The following is a 20,941-nucleotide window of genomic DNA, read 5'->3' on the forward strand; positions in this document are numbered from 1 at the left end:
TTTGGCCTCCTTTTCTTAGTCTTCTAATTTGTTCACCTCTAGAATTCCACCACCAAGTGAAACTTGTGTGATTTTTATTTTTTTATAACATTTATTTTACTGACTGACTGCCTAACTATAAATGAGGCTAAAACTCCCACAGTTTGGCATATACTCATTGTCCCCAAAGGGCCTTTAGGAGTTATTGCAAGTTGGAATAGCAAATGTGTGCCACACATCTCAACATTCTCCCTTTCTCGTGGCGGACATTGATAGTAAGTCACAGCACTCTCACACTGAAAGCTCAGATTCTTCCAAGAAAATTATATAGGCAGTCCTGAAACCAAGGCAAAGGGAGGACCTTTCCTCTGCTCCTGTGGCATTTTTTATTATGTTTATTTCAGTCTACGCTGCTAAGGAAATTGGCAAGGGGTGGGGGATTTTTAACATGAATTCTACATGTAGTCTGTGACTTTAAGGGGATGCAGCTTAATAAGGAAGCATTTCGTGCTTCAGAACTGCTCAGGGTTGGGTAATTAGTAAAGCTTTATAAAGGAAGTAGTGAGATTTTAGCAAACTTGTAGGAACATGAGTACCTTTACAGACAAGAATTATATTCCTAGCAAAGGAAGCCACATGCATAGAGCATGAAACACCCTCTTTAGAAAGAACTTCATGGTTTTCTGTTCCTTGTGGTTAATGACAAAGGCATGACACAACGTACAGAGAGAAGGACTATAGGTTAAGAAACAATATTATATATATTATATATAATATATATACATAATTTATATATTATTTATAAGCTATATGTTTTATAAATATATAATATTGTTTGCCTCTGTAGATTATCTTGAATAGAAATCCTAGACAGAGAAATAGTTCTGTGGGCAGTTTATAAGGAAACATTAGCTCTCAACTTCATTGATTGTGTAGCATTATTCAGGGTAGGTTAAAAGCAGGCTTCCATTGCATGAGATAAGTAGGATTTCCATAATCATCCTTGCCCTCTCTGACTTTGAATGGTTGTGATGCCAAATTTAGCTTTTTATCAGCGTTTATAGAAGACTACTTTCTTTTTTTTTCTTTTTTCTTTTTTTTGGGGGGGAGGGGTGGATGGAGTCTCACTCTGTCGCCAGGCTGGAGTGCAGTGGCATGATCTTGGCTCACTACCACTTCCACCTCTCGGGTTCAAATGATTCTGCTGCCTCAACCTCCCGAGTAGCTGGGACTACAGGCGTTCGCCACCATGCATGGCTAATTTTTGTATTTTTACCAGAGACCAGGTGTCACCATGTTGGCCAGGATGGTCTCGATCTCCTGACCTCGTGATACGTCTGCCTCAGCCTCCCAAAGTGCTGGGATTACAGGCATGAGCCACCGCACCCAGCCTTGAAGACTACTTTCTAAAGTGACTTTTCCTTGTACCTATAATATTCTTGAACTTACTTTTCTAAAAAAGGCTTAGAGTGTGTGTGTGTGTGTGTGTCTGTGTGTCTGTGTGTAGAGAGCAAGAGCACTCCAGTTCTGAATTACATTGATTAACGGAGGTGAACAGTTTAATGTGTTCTAAAGATCTCTTGCAGTTTTGACACTGTTGCTTTGCCAGCTCCCATGTGTCTGACCATTTCCCCTTATCACAGCCACGTCATGGTAGTTAAATGAGACGCAGTGTCAGGGAGTGAAGATAAGGGAGTTCTGTTTTGTTTTTCTAGACAAGAAACTCGGTGGAATCATTCCCCATTAGGTAAAAACATCTATAAAAGGACATGGAATAGAAGATTACAGATATACTTATAAAAATTAGAGGATTAAGATATCAGTACTTGTCATGGAATAATATTTGCAGTTTTGGCAGGTTTCAAGCATGCAGTGAAGATGTACTATGGAAATCAGATTTTTTGAGGGGGTTAACTTTGAACGTATTTTAAATTGCTGATTTAAACTCTTTGTCTATTAGGTCAAATTTCTTGGCTTCTCAGGATATTTTCTGTTAATTTTTCCCTGTGTATAGGTCATACTTGATTCATTTCTTTACATGTCTCATAATTTTTCATTGAAAATTGGACATTTTAAATAATGTAGTAAGATGGATTAGGGATCCTTTAGAGTGCGCCTAGCTTAGACCTAGAAAATAAATAAACAAGGCTGGGTGTGGTAGCTCATGCTTATAATCCCAGCACTTTGGGAGACTGAGGTGGGAAGATCTTGAGCCCAGGAGTTCAAGACCAGCCTGGGCAACATAGTGAAACCCTGTCTATACAAAAAATAATAATAGTAATAATAGTTAGCCAGGCATGGTGGCATGTGTGCGTAGTCCCTGCTGTTTTGGAGGCTGAAGTGGGAGGATCGTTTGAGCCCAGGAGGTTAGGGCTGCAGTGAGCCGTGACCATGCCACTGCACTCCAGCCTGAGCAACAGAGCAAGAACCTCTCTCCAAAAATCAATCTCTTTGTCTAAAAAAACAGTAGTAGAGTTGAGCTTGTTTTATTCCCTATAAAAACTAAAATAACATCTTCACATATGTCCCTAAATTATTTTCAAAACTGAGACGTACACCAAACAGATATACTGGCACATAAGCCTCAAATAAGGAGGAACAGAGGACTACAACTCTGATCACTGTTCTTTGTCCTAAATTTCTTCCCGAGGGGCCTAAAAGAGATCATGCCCACAAGCCAGAGTGAACATTTTTTCTACTGATCCCAAAATTTTAGACAAAACTTCTCCTTAACCAATTGCAAATCAAAAAATCTTTAAATCCACCTATAACCTGTGGGCCCCTGATTTGAGATGTCCTGCCTTGTTAAATCAAACCAGTATATAACCTCCATATATTAATTTATGACTGCTATAACTTCTGCCTTCCTGCCCTTAGAAACCCTTACCTGTAAGCCATCTGGAAGGTCAGAACTTGAATATTAACTACCTAATCCTCCTTGCTTGACACCCTACAAATAAATACCTTCCTTTCTCCCACTACAAACCTCAATATAGGTATCTGGTCTTACTGCAGCAGGCAAGCAGAGCCCCGTTTGGTTCTCTAACAGTAGCAACTCTGTAAATCAGTTTTCCTGCTCCCCCAGAGTTTATTCTTGTTATTTGTTGTCATTGGTTTGTTTTGTGATTTCTGAATTCTTTTAAGTTTGTATTTTTAAATTGTGTGTGGCCACAAAGATCTCTGCTTGGTTAGTTTAGTGGTCAGCTCATAATTGTGCAGAGACTTCCTTAAATGCCTGCTATCATTAAGTTCTCCTGTCTGGCCAGGCGTGGTGGCTCATGCCTGTGGGGGGCTGAGGTGGGTAGATGACTTGAGGTCAGGAGTTCGAGACCAGCCTGGTCAACATGGCCAAAACCCATCTGTACTAAAAATGCAAAAATTAGCCAGCATGATGGTGTGCGCCTGTAGCTTCAGCTATTCGAGAGGCTGAGGCAGGAGACTTACTTGAACCCAGGAGGTGGAGGTTGCAGTGAGCCAAGATTGTGCCACTTCACTCCAGCCTGGGTGACAGAGCAAGGCTCTGTCTAAAAAATAAAAAAAGTTCCCCAGTCTTTACTTAGAGGCTTTGTATACATATTGCAGCAAGCCATCAACCCTCAGCAACACAGTTAACAACATTACCTTAGCCGCTTCCTGGATGTACAATTTCATGGTCAGACAGAAGTGAGAGCTTAGAGTCTTTTCAGGGCTTTCCTGAGCATGCACACAGCCCTGGCCTTGGCCTTCTAGATTTCCAGAAATGTGTGGGAGCTTTTCTAATTCCCCATGAATGTCTTACTCCCCAGCTTTTCCTTTTAAGCTTTCTGGTTAACCTGTTGTTTGTCCCAGCTGTCATTCACAATCTCAGGCAGCCATGGTGTTAAACAGTTGCTTCTTACTATTTTTGACAAACACATCCAGGAAAAAGGTTTGCACTGGTAAGCTCTCAGTCAGGTCAAATAAAAAACAGCCTTGTGAATGGAGTGTTCCAGGGAACCACCAGACAAGAATAATGACAATTCTATGGGAATAGGCCTTTGAAGAAGCTCCAACCCTATTCTCTCCCCTCCAGTGGCTGCAATACTGGTTTTCAGTGGGATTTGTTCTTTGGTTTTCAGGCTGTTAGAAAGCTGAGGAGTGGGAGATGGAGTAGGATAAGTTAAATTTGCCACAAAGCTTGCTATTCTTATCAAAAGTCAGCATTTTTCTTGAATATATGCTCACTGAATTCCTGCAAGCCTTTGGTTAATTTCCAGAATTCTGAAGAAGTTGATTTTGACAAGTTTTCTCAGTGTTGGCATTGCTTTTATGGAGAAGAGGATTTTTGGAGGTCCTTACTCCACCATTTTCACTGACATAAATCCAGTTTTTTAATAGCGAATTAATCAATAGCACATTGGTTAAAATAACTGTCTGCCATGACTTGATTAAAATTCAGTTGGTTCAAAAAACAACTTGCTTGTTTGAATGAAAAATTCAAAAACCATGTTTCAGCTGATAGTCTTGATTTGAAGAAATTATATAGCTTGAAATGTATTTAGAATGTATTGACTTAAAACTTACTTCTTATATTATCTACCACATTTGCTTATTTAGGGGAAAATGTAAAAGATTTAAAAGGTCTAAGGATAAAAATACTTCCTGTTATTGGTATTCTAGCAAGTTTCCACTGATTGCTCACATGGTTATTTGGACTTATAAAGACCAATGCTGCATCATGTTGAACCTGAATTCTGAGTTATATCATGAAGGTAATTGGGTTTAGAAAAATGAATAAACTGCCATATGCAAATATTATGATTTTAAAATATCTGAAATTTGATGTTTATAATTTCATGACAACTATTCATTCAATTTTAAACATTTAACTTCTTGTTTATAAAATGTCATGTTTCTAGTTAGGGAACTCTTAGGATTTCCCTTTTCTGTGCTTTAGGAGACATTTATAAATGGCCTTTATAATGTTTCCTGTCATTAAAGTGTTAGTTGACCATTTCTTGGATGGAGTTTATTATGGAAAGCAGCCTTTGAAATAGACAGTTTTGTCTTCCTTCTGAATCTCGTCTTCACAAAATAGTTTTACTCGGTTTTGAAGGAAATTCACAGATACCTGTGCATATTGAATTCAGCTACAGGTATATAAAATACTCTTTTAAAGCCAAGTGAATTATTTTAATTTTCTACCTTTTAGATGTACCTTAGTGCATACAAATTGTGCATCTTTAACTCTGGATGCCGGCTATGTGGTATTGATAATTTTTCATGTCCTGAGTCTTCTCTGTCCAAACAGTGTATCAACTGCTGGTTCACAAATTGGTGGCCCAAAACCCAATGCAGCGTACAGAATGTTGTTTCTAAAATGAATTAGACCAGCAGTCCCCAGTCTTTTTAGCACAAGAAACTGATTTCATGGAAGGTAGTTTTTCCATGGATCAATGTGGAGCAGGGGTGGTTTGGGGATGAAACTGTCCCACTTCAGATCATCAGACCTTAGATTCTCATAAGGACCAAGCAACCTAGATCCCTTGCATGCGCTGTGTTTGCGCTTTTATGAGAATCTAATGTTGCTGCTGATCTGACAGGAGGCGGGAGCTCAGGCAGTAATGCTTGCTCCCCCACCACTCTTGCTGCATGGCCTGGTTCCTAACAGGCCACAGACTGGTACCATTCTGGGACTTGGGGACCCCTGAATTAGAGAGTTTGGAAGTAAAAATAAAAATGATAGTAAAGGACTGGGCATGGTGGCTCACACCTGTAATCCCAGCACTTTGGGAGGCAGAGGCAGGCAGATCACCTGAGGTGAGGAGTTTAAGACCAGCCTGTCTAACATGGTGTAACCCCATCTCTCCTAAAAATACAAAAATTAGCCAGGCATGGTGGCAGGTGCCTGTAGTCTCAGCTACTTGGGAGGCTGAGGCAGTTGAATCACTTGAACCGGAGGTGAAGGTTACAGTGAGCTGAGATTGCACCGCTGCACTCCAGCCTGGGTGACAGAGCGAGACTCCATCTCAGAAAAAAAAAGATAGTAAAGGATTATAACCATATGAAAATAAAATAATCCATGAATCCAGAAAGAGATATATAAAATATAGAAGAAATGGCCGGCCATGGTGGCTCACGCCTTTAATCCCAGCACTGTGGGAGGCCAAGGTGGGTGGATCACTTGGGGTCAGGATTTCGAGACCAGCCTGATCAACATGGCGAAACCCCATCTCTACTAAAAATACAAAATTAGTTGGGCATGGTGGCACATGCCTATAATCCTAGCTACTCAGGAGGCTGAGGCAGGAGAATTGCTTGAACCCGGGAGGTAGAGATTGCAGTGAGCCGAGATCATGCCATTGCACTCCAGCCTGGGCAACAGAGTGAGACTTCATCTCGAAGAATAAATAAAATAAAAGTTAGAAAAGTCACCATTAGGCAACTACCACAAATAATAATTGACTATGGCAAGAATCATCCATGGATGCTGAAACTAGTAAACTGAAAGTTTAATGAAGAAATGATATTTCCAAAGTCTCTAAAGGCTCTCCCTACAAATTTCTTAATTGTAGAGAGTAAAATAGTAAATAATAATATAATAAAGAATCCTGCAGATAGCACCTTAATCAAATGATCAAAGTGATCAACATTATCTCTCATAATGTTGACTAGTGGACTGAGTAGAAAAGAACATGACTTCTACCAAAAATGCAGAATCTGAATCTTACGATTCCTCATGACTAGAGAAACCCAAACTGAGAGTCATTCTATAAAATAACCTTTATTATTTTAAAAAAAATCAAAGTCTTGAGAGACACAGAAAAACTGGGGAACTGTTCTAGATTAAAGAAGAAAGAAATGTGACATCAGTGTATGATCCTAGTTTGGTTCCATGGAGTGGTGGTGGGGAAGGTAGAGTGGTATAAAAGACATTATTGTGAAAGAGGATGAAATCTTAATATGGACTATAGATTAGATGATATCATTGTCTCGACATTAGATTTCCCTCTTTTAACACTTGTACTTTATTTGTGTAGAAAGAGAACGATGAAGCAAATAGGCAAAATATAACCAATTAGTGAATTGAAATAAGGGTATGTGGGATTTATTTCATTCTTACAAGTTTTCTGTAAATTTGGAAATCTGTGAAAATGTCAGTACCATAAAAAAGCAAGAAAGGTGGGGTATATTTTTAGATTAAAGAAGACTAAGGAGACATGACCAGTAAATCCAGTTTATGATCTTTGGCTGGATCCAAAAGTATAATGGTAATAGTAATGTATGAAGGTCATTAGTGGGTCCGTGGGGAAATCTGCATAGGGATTGTATATGATATTTCCTTAGATCTTACAATATTGTAGCTTTGCAGGAGAATATGCTTGTTCTTAACATATACATGTATTTGCTAGTCAAGTGAAGTGATTGTTGTCTGCAAGTTAGTTTCAAATGATTAAAAAAGAGGAGGAAAAGGCAGGAAGAAAGAAAAAACACCCCACCCCAAAACCTTAACTAGAGAGAGAAAAACTGCTGTTAATGGTTTGACAAACTAAACCTTTTTTGGCAAGTTTGGCAAATTATCGAACCTTTCTACCTTTACTAGAAAATCTAGAAAGGTTAGATAATTTGTGTAAGGTCACACAATTAGCTGAAGACTGAATTCACATGTTCAACCGCTGTACCATTTTTGTTCATTAAAGCACTATGAATATATTTGTTATCAGCAAGCCAGTGGAAATTGTGTTTTCATCAGTGATCAGTGTAAAAGTAGCTGTGGGAGACAGATTTGGACCTGTGGAAACATTAACTTTGCCTCAGTTTATGGAGGCTCTCTGGATTCAAGATCAGTTGAAAGGAAGCAAAATTTGATGTTGATAATTTGCCATTTCAACACGAGAAAGCATGGAAGAAGGTTTGCAGATAGGTGTTCTTCAAGATTATGTCTAATGGAATATGCTGCTTTGTCTCTTTGAAATACTCCTTCATTCCTGCCCATCCAGAACTTACATGAATCTTTCTTGACCTCCTAAACCTATTAAACAAGAATCTTTCATTTTTAGTACTATAGTACCTTTATGTATTAATATTTTTGAACTGCCAAATATCTGAGACCATAAAATGAATAAAGTGTGGATTCTGTATTGAGGGGAGCTCTTATTTTATGTACCATTTATTTACCTGTTATTTAGAGGTTTGAACTAGTTTTACTTTTAAATACAGTCTCTATTACGATAAAAGCTTCAAGATGAGAGAATGCTTCCCGGTAATTATTATGTACTTATTATACTGTTACATACTGTAAATGCAACTTCCTCTGTAAGGATCCAAGTTTAGGAAATAGTAGAATATGAACACGTGCAAGTTTAACTGTAATACTGTATAACTTTTTGGTCATAGGTTGTCCCAGTTTTGGTGCATCTCCTGTCTGCTATCAGCAGTGTTAGGCTTTACATTCCTAAAGACCTTCGACCAGTGGACAATAGACAGAGTGTTTTAAAATCAATACAGGTATGTGTTAATTTTATAAATTAAATATAAATTTTATGTAAATACAGATAGTGTTTATAAAGAGGCAACTGAAATGCTTTTAAATATATTGCTTTCTTTCAGATACCTATAAATACTGCCAATAGTGGCAATTATTTTTCATAAAAATAATGGCAGCAGATTTTCATGTGGATTTGTCCTCTCTTTGAATCTACCAACAAAGTGAGTTAGTAAAGGAGGACTCAGAAGGAAAACCATTTTGCTTTATTCAGTATGAGTGAAAACTATAGACTGTATTACAAGTTTTATGTATAAAATCATGTACTGACAGGACTTTTAACCATTTTTTAATATAGTTAATAAATACATGAAATTGTTTAATTTTCAATAGGGAAAATTAAGATTTTGTAGTAAATTTAATTTTCTAGTAGAAACAAGGTGCAGTGGCTCATGCCTGTAATCCCAACTCTTTGGAATGCCACAGCACAAGGATCACCAGAGGCCAGGAATTTGAAACCAGCCTGGGCAACATAGTGAGGCCCCCATCTCTACAAAAAATTTAAAAAATAATTTAAAAAGAAGTTAGTAGGACTCAGTGGTATGCACCTGTAATCCCAGCTACTCAGGAGGCCAAGCCAGGAGGTTCACTTAATTCCAGGAGTTCCAGGCTACAGTAAGCTGTGATCATATCACTGCACTCTAGCATGTGCAACAGAGGGAGACCTTGTCTCTTTTAAGAAAAAAAAAAAAAAGGAAGTGATTTTAACAAAGTTATTTAGTTAATAGTTTGAAGAGCATTTACTGTGCAGTAAAGGCTCTGTACTAAAATCTGAGAAAGCAAAGATAGTAGGATTCTTTCAGTGTAGAGTAGGAATTTTTAAGCTGTGTTCCGATGGTGGGCTTCATGAAATGAATGATTCTCTGAAAGTTTTACAAAATTTTTATGTAGATGTGGATATCTTTTCCAAAACAATCACTTCTAGAAAGTTTTTATCACTGTTGGTCTCGTAGTAAATAAATATATCTTATAAGTTCATTGAAACGTAAAGTCCCACTGAAATTTTTTCTAATATTTTCAGAATAGCACAGTTTTGAGCAGAAATACACATTAATCATTATTAACTTAGCATTAAGTAATGCCATTTTTTTGAAAAAAATAATTGTTTTATACTTCTGGGTTAGGTCAGTTCTCATTTTGCTAAAGTTAAAATTGAAATTAATTTTTCTTTGTCTGTTGGCAAATTTCAGGCTTGTCTATATTTGTCTTAAACATCCCTGTGCTGTATCGTGTTGATATATTTCAGCTTTCACGTTAATTTCACGATAACCTGAGTCTCAGTTTTGCATCATGATTTAAACAAAGTTAGACTGTTTGTTTTCTTGGTCCTTCATAGTCCTTTACATCAGTCACCACATGGTGAGAAGCCACAGGAAGAAAAATTGGGGAAATTAGCCTGCCAACAGAACCCTTCACATAATGTATAAAGATTTCCCTTTAGCTACATTAATTATACTTTTTAAACTTCAGAACTACAATTTTAGTGTTTTCTCTGTTCTGGAACCTCACACCTGTGACTCAGTTTCTTTATATATAAAAATTGACCAGGCTCATGTGTAGGATTTTTGCGCTGACACTAACCCCCTTTGATTAGGGCAGACATATATCCTGAAACCGTACCATATGCACTTACCGGAGATACCAGTCTTTTGGAAGAGCTAGCATTATCTGCTCATTTAGGACAATAATCTGCAAATGTCTTTGAACCCTTTACATTTGTTTTTTACTGTTAATGTGTTTCTCCTCCCCAATCCCCAGTTCCTCACTAGCCAAATCCTATCTTATCTTTTTTTTTTTTTTTTTTTTTTTTTTTTTTTTTTGAGATGGAGTCTCGCTCTGTCTCCCAGGCTGGAGTGCAGTGGCCGGATCTCAGCTGACTGCAAGCTCCGCCTCCTGGGTTTACGCCATTCTCCTGCCTCAGCCTCCCGAGTAGCTGGGACTACAGGCGCCCGCCACCTCGCCCGGCTAGTTTTTTTTGTATTTTTTAGTAGAGACGGGGTTTCACTGTGTTAGCCAGGATGGTCTTGATCTCCTGACCTCGTGATCCGCCCGTCTCGGCCTCCCAGAGTGCTGGGATTACAGGCTTGAGCCACCGCGCCCAGCCATCCTATCTTATCTTTAAGGCTTATCCAAGACCCTGAAAGTTTCTCAGTAGGATGCCAGCCTACAGTGAGCTGTTTCTTCTGTGTATGAATATGTTTATTGCATTTAACCATTAATCATGTTTTTTTTTAAGCTAAAGGTCTCAGGAGCTTTTAAAAAGTCTGTACTTTCCAAGTCAATAGTACCCTCCCTAGGCATCAACACCAAGGAAATAATCCGAAAGCAGTTTAAACATAGATGTTTAATGCAAGATTACTTGTGATGGCAAGAAGTTACAACAATGTTATACAGTAACGAATTTATCAGTAAGTTGTGCCACGTTCAGGACTATGATCAAATTATGACTTGTAGTTTTATTAGTAAATCATAATACATCTGTGAATCATAGGATAGCACTGAAAAGGAGTTTTCAAAACAAATGCAGGGGAAAATGTCCTACAATTTAAATTGGCAAAAGACAAAATTATATATGTAGTATACCTTTTATGTCCATGTGCAGAGAGAAAAAGGAAACACTGATTTGGTTTGGTCTTACTAATTTTGACTATAAGATGAAAATGAATTTTATATATTTTTTTCAGGAAGTTCAGAAACGTTTTCCTGACGGCATCCCCTTATTAGACCCTATTGATGATATGGGCATTCAAGATCAAGGACTGAAAAAAGTCATTCAGAAAGTAGAAGCTTTTGAGCATCGAATGTATTCTCATCCACTTCACAATGATCCAAATTTGGAAACTGTGTATACGCTTTGTGAAAAAAAAGCACAGGTATGGCAGAAACTTGGTTTTTATAGTAGAATTTTGTATGTTTCACTGAATAAATATGTGCTTGTCTTTTTCTTGTCTTGTTGGTTCCTGGCTAAAACAGGAAAATGTTAGCTATCTTGTAAATAAACTGTCAGCTCTGAACCTGTCAGCTCTCATCAGCAAGACAAGATAAAGTTCATTTTGCTGTAGTTTGATATTTCACATAGGATGTTCTGTTTTTTCTTACTTTTTAAAATTGAGATATAATTTACACAGCATAGCATTCACCCTTTTAAAATATCCAGCTCACTGGTTTTTAGTGTATTCACACATACTTGCAACCATCACCACTATGTAACTTCAGAACATTCTTCTCACCCTCTGAAGGAACTTTATACCCATTAGCAGCCACTCTCTGTTTATCCCATCCTCCAGCCCTTGGCAATCACAAATCTACTTTCTGTCTGTATGGTTTTGCCTATTCTGGATATTTCTTATAAATAGAATCGTGTAATATATGATGTTTGTGTCTGCTGTCTTTCACTTAGCGTGTCTGCAAGGTTTATGCCTGTTGTAGCATAAATCAGTACTTCATTCCTTTTATGGCCAAATTTTATACGTGTGTGTGACAGAGTCCTGCTGCGTCACCCAGGCTTCAGTCCAGTGGCGTGATTGTGGCTCATTACAACCTCTGCCTCCCGGGTTCAAGCGATTCTCCTGCCTCAGCCTCCCTAGTAGCTAGAATTACAGACACACACCACCATGCCCGCTAATTTTTGTATTTTTATTAGAAACAGGGTTTCGCCATGTTGGCCAGGCTGGTCTTGAACTCCTGACCTCAGGTTACCCATCCACCTCAGCCTCCCAAAGTGCTGGGATTACAGGCGTGAGCCACCATACCTGGCCTAACTAAATTGTATTTTGTTGTGTGGATATGCCATATTTTGTTTACCCGTTCATCAGTTGATGGACAGGACATCATTTGTTTTTTTCTAACTTTTTGGCTATGATGAATAATGCTGCTATGAACATTTGTATACAAGTTTTTGTATGGATGTTTTGAGTATCTTGAGTGGAAATAGGTAGGATTGCTAGATCATATGGTAACTCTATATTTACCTTTATGAGAAACTACCAGACTGTTTCCAAAGTGGCTACACCACTTTATATTCTCACTAGCAATTTACGAGATTTCTGCTTTCTCTACATTTTCGCCAGCACGAGTTATTGTCTATTGTTTTTGCTATAGCCATCTTAATAGCGTCAAATGGTAGTAGTTAAGCTTTTTAGGATAATTAGCTTTAATGTCTAACCAGTAAAAGCATTATTATAAGCATTCTGTATAGCGAATTTAGAAAAAGCTTTTTGACGTGAACATAATCCTTTCCACCACCTACTTTTTTTCAACTGGAATGTATTACACTATACAAATCTCCCTTCCTCCATGAAACTTAAAACTCCTTATTGTTGTACTTTTTCAACTTTTATCACATACCACTTTTATCAATACATTTGTCTTGTGTCTCATAAACTAGATTTTAAGCTCCTTAGAGTCAGATGTTTCATTTTATTTACATATTCTCATAATGGTCTATTTTTATAAAGTAAATGCCCAGTGTTTGTTGGATAAATACATGAGTAGAAACTCCTATAATAGAGTAATGTGTTCAGTTCATAGTTTTAAAGCCGTCTCCCTTTCTAGCTTTTTGTGAACTTACATCATATGGTGCTGTAGCAGATAGACAATATTGGCTGCATGCTCAGTGAACACATCCATGCTGTGACCCACCTTGAAGTGCTGCTAGGCAGGAAGCTTGCCAGGTGCTTCTCAAGATGAGGAAACTGGGACACAACAAGCTTTCATTACTTACACAGATATCCAGTTGTGATTCTCACCTGTTCGTCTCTTACCAGGACCATTGCAGCAGCTCCCTCCCTGCTATGAGTCCTTCCATGGCCACCAGGGTCAGCATTATGTTTCCACAACACAAGAACAGGTAGACTTGAGCGTGGTTGAATGATGACTGGAAAGCATCCTTGGAGGTGGTTTGAAGGCATTATCTGAGCTGCTCAAATATACTGAAAAAGACGTTGTCTGACTGAAGGGACTGGCTAAATAAAGTTGTTATGGAGACTCTGCAATAACATGTAAGAAGGCTCATGTATGAGCATTACATGAAAAAAGGATCTGAAATTGAAGTGGACTACGATTACTATTTAGCAGAAATATAAAATACACCAGAAAAGACTGAAAGGAAAACTTTAAGTGGTTGTGTTACAGCAATAAGAGTATAGTGGTCTTTTTTTTTTCTTTTCCTGCCCCCTCCCCACCATTGTCTATAATGTGCATGTATATATATATATATATATAGTGCTTATATACATATAAGCACATTATATACATATAAGCCATGGTTGCACCACTGTACTCCAGCCTGGGTGACAGAGTAAGACCCCATCTCTTTAAAAAAAAAAAAAAAAAAAAAGAAAAAATATAGCCAAGTTTTTTTCCCATGCTTATATACATATAAGCACATTGTGTGTGTATGTGTGTGTGTATACATAGATATATATATATATATAATTACTTTTTTAATGGAAGAAAAATACAGCCTGGGCACAGTGGCTTACACCTATAATCCCAACACTTTGGGAGACCAAGGCGGGAAGATCACTTGAAGCCCAGAAGTTTGAGACCAGCCTGGGCAAGATGACGAGACCCCCATCACTGCAAAAAAAAATGTTAAAAATTAGCCAGGCATGGTAGCATGCACCTGTCATCCCAGGTACTCAGGAGGCTGAGGTAGTGTTATGCCCAGACCATTTGTTCCCCAAAGAAGACCACCAGAGTCCAGAGTCAAAGCCAAGCGGCAAGGATCTTTAATGCAAGTTCAAACTTGGTCCCTCCGTTTCACAACATACAAGAGGGCCCCGAACAATGCGTGCGTTTGCCTTTTATAGCCTAATGTAAACAGGACTTGTAAAATTGCAGAGGAACGAGGGAATTCTCTAGGTTACAGCATTACAATTGGTTAACATTTTAAGTTTATACATTTAGCAGTTTTTTTATTGGTTCCCGCACTCTCACAAACGGCTGTGTTCTTATCGGGGACTTTCCAGGTGGTGTCTTTCTAAAGTTGAGATATATGGTAGTCTTTGAATTGAAAGATATATGGTGGGGAGACATATGGTGGGATGAGCCCAGGAAGTTGAGAGACATATGGAGGGGAGACATATGGTGGGATGTGTTTATACTGGGCTCAGGAAGTTGAGAGATATATGGCAAGCACTGGTAATTAGAACAGAAAAAGAACAAGACAGGGACTTTCACAATGCTTGTCTATACAACGTCTAAAATCTATAGATAACATAATCGGTTAGGTCCGGGGTCAACTTTTAACTAGGCTCAAGGCGCCGCCCGGGCTGTCTGCCTGTGGGGTCAACTTTTAACTAGGCTCAAGGCGCCGCCCGGGCTGTCTGCCTGTGGATTTCATTTGATCTCTTTCAGTAGGAAGGTCACTTAAGCCAAGGAGATTGAGGCTACAGTGAGCCATGGTTGCACTACTGTACTCCAGCCTGGGTGACAGAGTTAGACCCCATCTCTTTAAAAAAATAAAATAAAAAGTGTACATGTACAGTCCAGACAGTTTTCTTCCCAATATTTTTGATCCATGGTTGGTTGAATCTATGGATGTGGAACCCACAGATAGGGCCAACTGTGTGTCTGTGTTGTTTTATAAATGTGTTGGAAAAGATCTTGTACGGCATTGTCCGGTGTCAGCCACATTTAAATTTTTTAGTGGCCACATTTAAAAAAAGAAGAAACCAGTGGCATTAACTTTAGTAATATTTATATTTAACCCATTATATCTAAAATATTTTAACATTTTTATATTCAAAATACAAACATTACTCAAGAAAAAAAAAATCTTAAATGTTGGACTCTCTTCTACCTTGTAAGCTTTATAAGCCTCACAGTTATTAGCATGATGCTTTGCTCTGCTCTCATAGGCATCCTCAGTCACTTCAGTCAAACCCTAAAAAACAATGGTTTGTTCGTTTTATTCTGATAGGCCTGATAAGTCATGCTAGGTAGCGTAGCATTCATTATCTAGCTTCGAAAGCATTGCTTCCTACGACAATGGCATTGCGACTACACATCTGTTCATAGAAATATAAATAATCACTAAGAGCTTGCATCTAGGGTCTGATAGCCTGGGCTTGAACCCCATCTTTATCACTCAGTAGCTCTGTTCACAGCAATAGAAATAATTGAAAATAGCTTGGATTCTAGGTTCTGCTAGCCTGGGTTTGAACTCCATCTTTATTACTCAGTAGCTCTGTATTCTTGACCAATTTACTTAGTAATCTCTCTGTGCCTCAGTTTTCTCGTCTGTAAAATGCAGATTTAATATTACTTCCTACCTTTTAGGATTGCTGTAAGAATGAAATAATGTAAAGCACTAGAAATAGAGGACATAGGTAATCTCTGAATAAACATCAGTTGCTGATCACCTTCATAATTTTTCCTCCTTAGTAGAAGTTTAATAAAGTCTAAAAAATTCCGTTATCTTTGGATTTCAACTTATCACAACTTTTCTGTCAGTGTTTTTCTGAACAACCACTTCAGGATACCATTGTTCTTTGTTCTTGTACTACTGTATGCTTGTCATAGTTGGAAAATATGTAATATTTACTGATTAAATTTTAAAACTTCTCTAAAGGATGACATCAAGATGATACATTTTCATTTTAAGGTTTCATCTATGTTTTGAATAAAGGCCTGTTTTCTTTGCTAAAACCATTTCCAGCTTAGGCAAATTCATGATTTAACTTAAGGGCAAAAGAAGGAATAGTTTTCAGGACATCATGGGGAAATATAGATAGTCAAGAGAAAAGATTTCTGTACCCTCATTTTTCTTTCCCTGTTCTCTAAGCTATCCCCTGATGCCCTAAGGATGAAAAGCTAGAGCTGCTGGGATTGGTACTTCAGGAGTGTGATTAATTGTCCATTGAATCCTGTCTTGGGAGAGCCTATCCTAAATTCACCACTGACTTTTTCTGTTCTTACAGCCTACCTTGTCTAGCTCACAATATCCAGCTCACTCTCCTCCTTCTAGCCTTCATCCTTATCTCTCTTCATTTAAGCAAGAGGCATGCTCTGTTCTCTTGTCTTCTTTTTTTGTGAGACAGAATCTCGCTTTGTCACCAGGATGGAGTGCAGTGGCGCAATCTCGGCTCACTGCAACCTCTCCCTCCCAGGTTAAAGCAATTCTGCCTCATCTTCCTGATTAGCTGGGACTACAGGCACCCGCCACCACACCCAGCTAATTTTTTTTTTTAATATATATTTTTAGTAGAGATGGGGTTTCACCATGTTGGCCAGGATGGTCTTGATCTCCTGACCTTGTGATCTGCCCACCTCAGCCTCCCAAAGTGCTGGATTACAGGCATGAGCCACTGTGCCCGGCCTCTGTTCTCTGTCTTCTTATGCTTTTTACACTTTCTAATATCTGCCTGCTCTGCCTCAGATTTTTCAAATGGACGTTTTGTATTTTCCATGTACTTAATATTTTAGGTAGTATTTAATAACTTTTCAGATAATTCATTACTCTTGTGTAATGTTCTGGGAACGTATCTAAGAAGCTCTACTTTCCCCAGTCTCCCCAGCACTGAAGCTTTAACCCAGAAGTATACTGCAAGATGTTCTTAAAAAATATTTTTTGTTTTATTTCATGAATAAATCTCCTTGTACATTGTTCACTTTATTATTGAACTTTCTTTATACTTTTATGTGCTATAGATTGCAATAGATATTAAATCTGCAAAGCGAGAACTGAAGAAAGCGAGAACAGTCCTACAAATGGATGAACTAAAATGTCGCAAACGTGTTTTAAGAAGGTTGGGATTTGCTACTTCTTCTGATGTAATAGAGATGAAAGGACGAGTGGCTTGTGAGATAAGCAGGTAAAATCTGGTTGTTCTAGAAAGTTGATTTTTTTTTTTATTTTAAATTTTAATTTTTGTTTATTTTTTTGAGATGGAGTGTCACTGTGTTGCCCAGGCTGGAGTGCACTGGCGCAATCTCAGCTCACTACAACTCCACCTCTCAGGTTGAAGTGATTTTAAATTAACCGTTATCTTTAGGAAAAAAGAGCTTTGTTAAAAATACAAAGTTTGGGCCGGGCGCGGTGGCTCAAGCCTGTAATCCCAGCACTTTGGGAGGCCGAGATGGGCGGATCACGAGGTCAGGAGATCGAGACCATCCTGGCTAATATGGTGAAATCCCGTCTCTAATAAAAAAAATACAAAAAACTAGCCAGGCGAGGTGGCGGGCGCCTGTAGTCCCAGCTACTCGGGAGGCTGAGGCAGGAGAATGGCGGGAACCCGGGAGGCGGAGCTTGCAGTGACCTGAGATCCAGCCACTGCACTCCAGCCTGGGCAACAGAGCAAGACTCCGTCTCAAAAAAAAAAAAAGAAAAAAAAAAGTTTGTACAGTACCTTCGACACTAAATACAGTTTTGAACCATGAAATTGAGAAATTGGAAAAATCTCTTAGATCTCAGTAATTAACACGAGAGCTCCTAGCATTTGTATGTATTTCCTTTGACTTTTTTTAATGCCTTGTGGGATTTTTACATAATCTTAGTTTATATATAATTTTGTATACTTTTTAAAATTTATTAACATTTTCCCACCCTGAAACTTAACCTAGTAACTATTATCTTGTTACATGTGTAGCAAACTGTAATGAGATTTTGGACTAATAATAGGATTTTACAACAGAACTTATAAGCCACAGATTAAAACTGGTTATATTATTTTCTGTTTCAGTAATCTTTTGACACATTACAGATGACATCAAAACTAAATTATTTACAACATCAACAGTTATTTTATGCTCTTACTGTTTTTATGGGTCAGAAATTCAGGAAGAGCTCATTTGGATGGTTCTGGCTCAGTGTCCCCCAGGATTGCTGTCAGACAGGTGGTTAAGCTGTAATAGTAGGAGTCCGGAGCAGCTGGGAATGTTAGGACCTCTATCTCTCTGTTAGAGCCTCTCCATGTGGTCTCTCCACGTGGGCTGGTTTGGGCTTCTTCACAGTATGACAGCCTCGATGCTTACATGGTAGCTGAAGGCTCCAGTGTGAGTCTTCTAGCTGGCTAAGGTTGCCTTTTCTGACCTAGCTTTACCTTTTGTAACCTAGCTTTGTTATCATAAGCATCATTTCCACCATATTCTCTTGATTACAGGTGAGTTATAAACCCTCCTGGATTCAAGTGGGGGATAATTAGATTCCACCTCTTAATGGGGAAGTGGCTGTTGTTCAGTATGACTTTCTGTGATAATGGAATTGTTCTGTACACTGTTCAGTATAGTAGCCACTATTTAACATTTGATATGTGCTTCAACGGAGGAACTGAATTTTTTTATTTATATCATTTTAATTAAAATTGAAATTTCCATGTGTGCACGTGGCAGTCTTTATAGATCAGTGCAAATCTAGAATAACGTGGTATAGGAGATGCTGTTGTGGCCATCTTTAGAAAATACAATTTATGATACTGTTCTAAAAACTGTGTTAGTTATTTCCCACCATGAGGAATGTCTACTGACTTAGGAACCAGTTTGCCTCTGTCCTCCTTAACTGGAAAGTTATAAGCTGGTAGTTCAAGCAATATCCAGTCTGAAGATATATCTTGTTTTGTCTATATAGTGATGATCATTTTCAGTGAATATATAAAAGACACTTTTGAAACAGTTTTTTTATGTACTCAGCATGGCCAGGAGGGACAGGACCAGAGAACTACAGGCCTTGTAAATGATTTCAGACTTTCTTGGTAAAAATGTATTTATATCGTTCATCTGTCCAGATGTTACAGACTCAGATGTCTGCATAGAACCAGGAGACTGTGGTGAACAGGACAACTCTTAGCCACCAAAAGGGGGCAGTGACTACCCAGCCCTAGTTAGTTGTTATCACAGGATAATGTGCTATTGGATTTATATTAATAACATATCCAGGATTAAATCTACACTGCAGTACTCGTCTGCTGATTCACATGCTAACATTATTGGGATTATTTCCTTCTAATAATTATTGTTTTACAATTAATATAGAAATTTCCTTTAGATACCCACAACTAGATTTTGTGTTGGAAGAATGGAAATTGATTTTATTCCAAGATATATTTTTCATTTATAGTGATAACAATATTATATCAAAGTTTAACTTTCCCCAAAATTTGCAAAAACTGGGGCATCTTCCTAGACTCCTTCTCTCACCCATTTTGCCTTTTTAAACATTGCCACTGGCTAATGTGTATCCCTCATTATTTTTGGCCTCAATTACTGCAGTTGCCCTTCTGATTATTCTTTGCCTCCCTTCTTGAGTTTTCAAAACCCAAAGCACAAATCTGGTGTGTCGTTCCTCTTTTCTTCTTGAGATGGGATCTTGCTCTGTTGCCCAGGCTAGAGTGCACTTGTGCAATCTCAGCTCACTGCAGCCTCAATTTGCCAGGCTCAAGTGATCCTCCTGCCTCAGTCTCCCAAGAACCTGGGACTGTAAGTGTGTGCCACCATGGCTGGCTATTTTTTTTTTAAGTTTCTGTAGAGACGGGGTCTTGCCATGTTGCCCAGGCTGGTCTTGAACTCCTGTGATTAAGCAGTCCGCCCACCTTAGCCACCCAAAGTGCTGGCTCACCCAAAGTGAGCCACTTCACCCAGCACCCAGCACCCAGCCCCTTTTGTGCCATTCTATTTGGTAAAAGTCCCTCAGTGATTCCTTACAGCTTTTATAATAGATTCCAAAATTTAGTATATTCTTACTCTCCCTCTCCAGCAGTCTATTGCCACATCCCACACTGCTTTTCCTTTTGTTTCATATGACCTTTAACCTCCACCCCATGTCCTGCAATACTTGCATATTTTTGCAAAGAACTTCGAAAGTTGCTCTGAACTTCTTCAATCTGATTTTAGGCTCCTCCCCTTTTTTTCCCTCATAGCCACTTGTATAAGTCTATTAGAGCACTCTGTTAGATCACTGTTCTGTGATTATCAGCTTGTCTGCCCCCCACGTTAGATTGTAGCTTCTTGAAATAGTCTTTCCTCATTTGTATTGTTGCCCTCTTTGCTTGACTTAACTCTTAGCTTAACACTAGAGACCCAAATTTAGTTTTTGACTTTTATTTATAAATATTTTAACTGTTGGTAAAGATTATAATAGTTCATGACTTTATTCTTTTTTAAAGACTTTCCAAAAAGTAAAGGCAAAGTTTACTTTTTTAACAATACAGTACAATTATTGTATGGGTCAACTGAACTCTGATTATAGAAGTCTAGAAACATCATCTTTGTAGTGTTCCTTTTTTAGCTTGAACACAGTTGCGAATTCAGAATTTTTCATTTTCCACCCAAGGAGAAAAATAAGTGAAGATATTTTGCAGTTGTTACTCAAATCAGAAGATAAACACAACAGGACAAAACGTACTGTAGTCAAAGTGGTAATGGTGAGATTGATTATGTAAGCAAAATCTCAGACCCTAGGTAAATTCTCAGACATCATAACTAGTGCATGAACAATACATATATATATATATATATATA

At 38.2% G+C, this 20,941-nt stretch overlaps 1 protein-coding gene across 1 annotated transcript in view; it reads left to right on the forward strand.

Moving 5' to 3' along the window:
* Positions 1-20,941, forward strand: part of MTREX (Mtr4 exosome RNA helicase) — a 127,634-nt gene that overhangs the window by 83,699 nt on the left and 22,994 nt on the right. The window contains 3 exon segments of the mRNA XM_017874186.1: positions 8,335-8,445; positions 11,167-11,355; positions 17,138-17,301. Coding sequence (XP_017729675.1) covers positions 8,335-8,445; positions 11,167-11,355; positions 17,138-17,301 — 464 coding nt within the window.

Source organism: Rhinopithecus bieti, unplaced genomic scaffold (genome assembly GCF_001698545.2).
Source record: "Rhinopithecus bieti isolate Rb0 unplaced genomic scaffold, ASM169854v2 scaffold_6513, whole genome shotgun sequence".
NCBI lineage: Eukaryota > Metazoa > Chordata > Mammalia > Primates > Cercopithecidae > Rhinopithecus > Rhinopithecus bieti.